The sequence below is a fragment of the Malurus melanocephalus genome, unplaced genomic scaffold (genome assembly GCF_030028575.1).
Source record: "Malurus melanocephalus ecotype Western Australia unplaced genomic scaffold, MMel_1.1 scaffold_2102, whole genome shotgun sequence".
In the NCBI taxonomy this organism is placed as follows: domain Eukaryota; kingdom Metazoa; phylum Chordata; class Aves; order Passeriformes; family Maluridae; genus Malurus; species Malurus melanocephalus.
In genome coordinates, this window is record NW_026625334.1 from 1 (window position 1) to 1306 (window position 1306).

General features: G+C 60.3%; 1 protein-coding gene across 1 annotated transcript in view; it reads right to left on the reverse strand.

Moving 5' to 3' along the window:
- Positions 1-79: 79 nt before the first annotated feature.
- Positions 80-1306, reverse strand: part of LOC130587579 (tropomodulin-4-like) — a gene marked incomplete at its 3' end in the record, with an annotated part of 8064 nt that continues 6837 nt past the window's right edge. The window contains exons 6-7 of the mRNA XM_057388559.1: positions 1196-1298; positions 80-218 (exon numbers count right to left, since the gene is read on the reverse strand). Coding sequence (XP_057244542.1) covers positions 80-218; positions 1196-1298 — 242 coding nt within the window. The remainder of the gene's footprint in view (positions 219-1195; positions 1299-1306) is intronic.

Sequence of the window (1306 nt, forward strand, 5' to 3'; positions counted from 1 at the left end):
TGGCCATCTCCACCGTGTCCCCAAACCGATGGCACTGCAGGATTGGGGACATTGGGGACAGTGTCACTGTCAATGTCACCATTGTCACCATTGACACCCCCCTGTGTCACCATTGTCACCCCCGTGTCATCCCCCATGTCCCCAGAGCACAGTGCACAGGGACACTGCTCCAGCATGGCCGCCATCGCCATCTCCACCGTGTCCCCAAACCGATGGCACTGCGGGATTGGGGACATTGTCACCCTCAGTGTCACCATTGTCACTGTCAGTGTCACTATTGTCACCCCCCGTGTCATCCCCCATGTCCCCAGAGCACAGCACACAGGGACACTGCTCCAGCATGGCCGCCATGGCCATCTCCACCATGTCCCCAAACCGATGGCACTGTGACAATGGGGACAATGGGGACAGTGTCACCCCCGATTGTCATCCCCCTGTCCCCAGAGCACAGCACAGAGGGACAGTGCTCCAGCATGGCCGCCATGGCCATCTCCACCATGTCCCCAAACCGATGGCACTGTGACATTGGGGACAGTGTCACCATTGTCACTGTCAGGGTCACCATTGTCACCCCCCGTGTCACCATTGTCACCCCCCGTGTCACCATTGTCACCATTGACACTCCCCCCCTGTCCCCATTGCACAGGGACAGTGCTCCAGCATGGCCGCCATGGCCATCTCCACCGTGTCCCCAAACCGATGGCACTGTGACAGTGGGGACATTGGGCACAGTGTCACCCCCCCGTGTCACCATTGTCACCCCCCGTGTCACTCCCCAGTGTCCTTCCTGTCCCTTTTCCCTCTTGTCCTGTTCCCAGTGTCTCCATGTCCCCATTGTCACCTGGTTGTCCACTCTGAGCTCGGACAGTGTCCGGCAGTGTCCCCATTGTCACTGTCAGTGTCACCTGATTGTCCACTCTCAGCTCGGACAGTGTCCGGCAGTGTCCCCATGTCCCCAGTGTCCCCATTGTCACCTGATTGTCCACTCTGAGCTCGGCCAGTGTCCGGCAGTCCGGCACTGCCCCCAGCACCCGCAGTGTCCCCATGTCCCCATTGTCACTGTCAGTGTCACCTGATTGTCCACTCTCAGCTCGGACAGGGTCCGGCAGTGTCCCCATGTCCCCAAGGTGTCCCCATTGTCACCTGGTTGTCCACTCTCAGCTCGGACAGTGTCCGGCAGTGTCCCCATTGTCACCTGATTGTCCACTCTGAGCTCGGCCAGTGTCCGGCAGTCCGGCACTGCCCCCAGCACCCGCAGCATTCCGGCCGCGCTGATGAAGTTGGACTCGAGGTTGAGGCTGCGCAG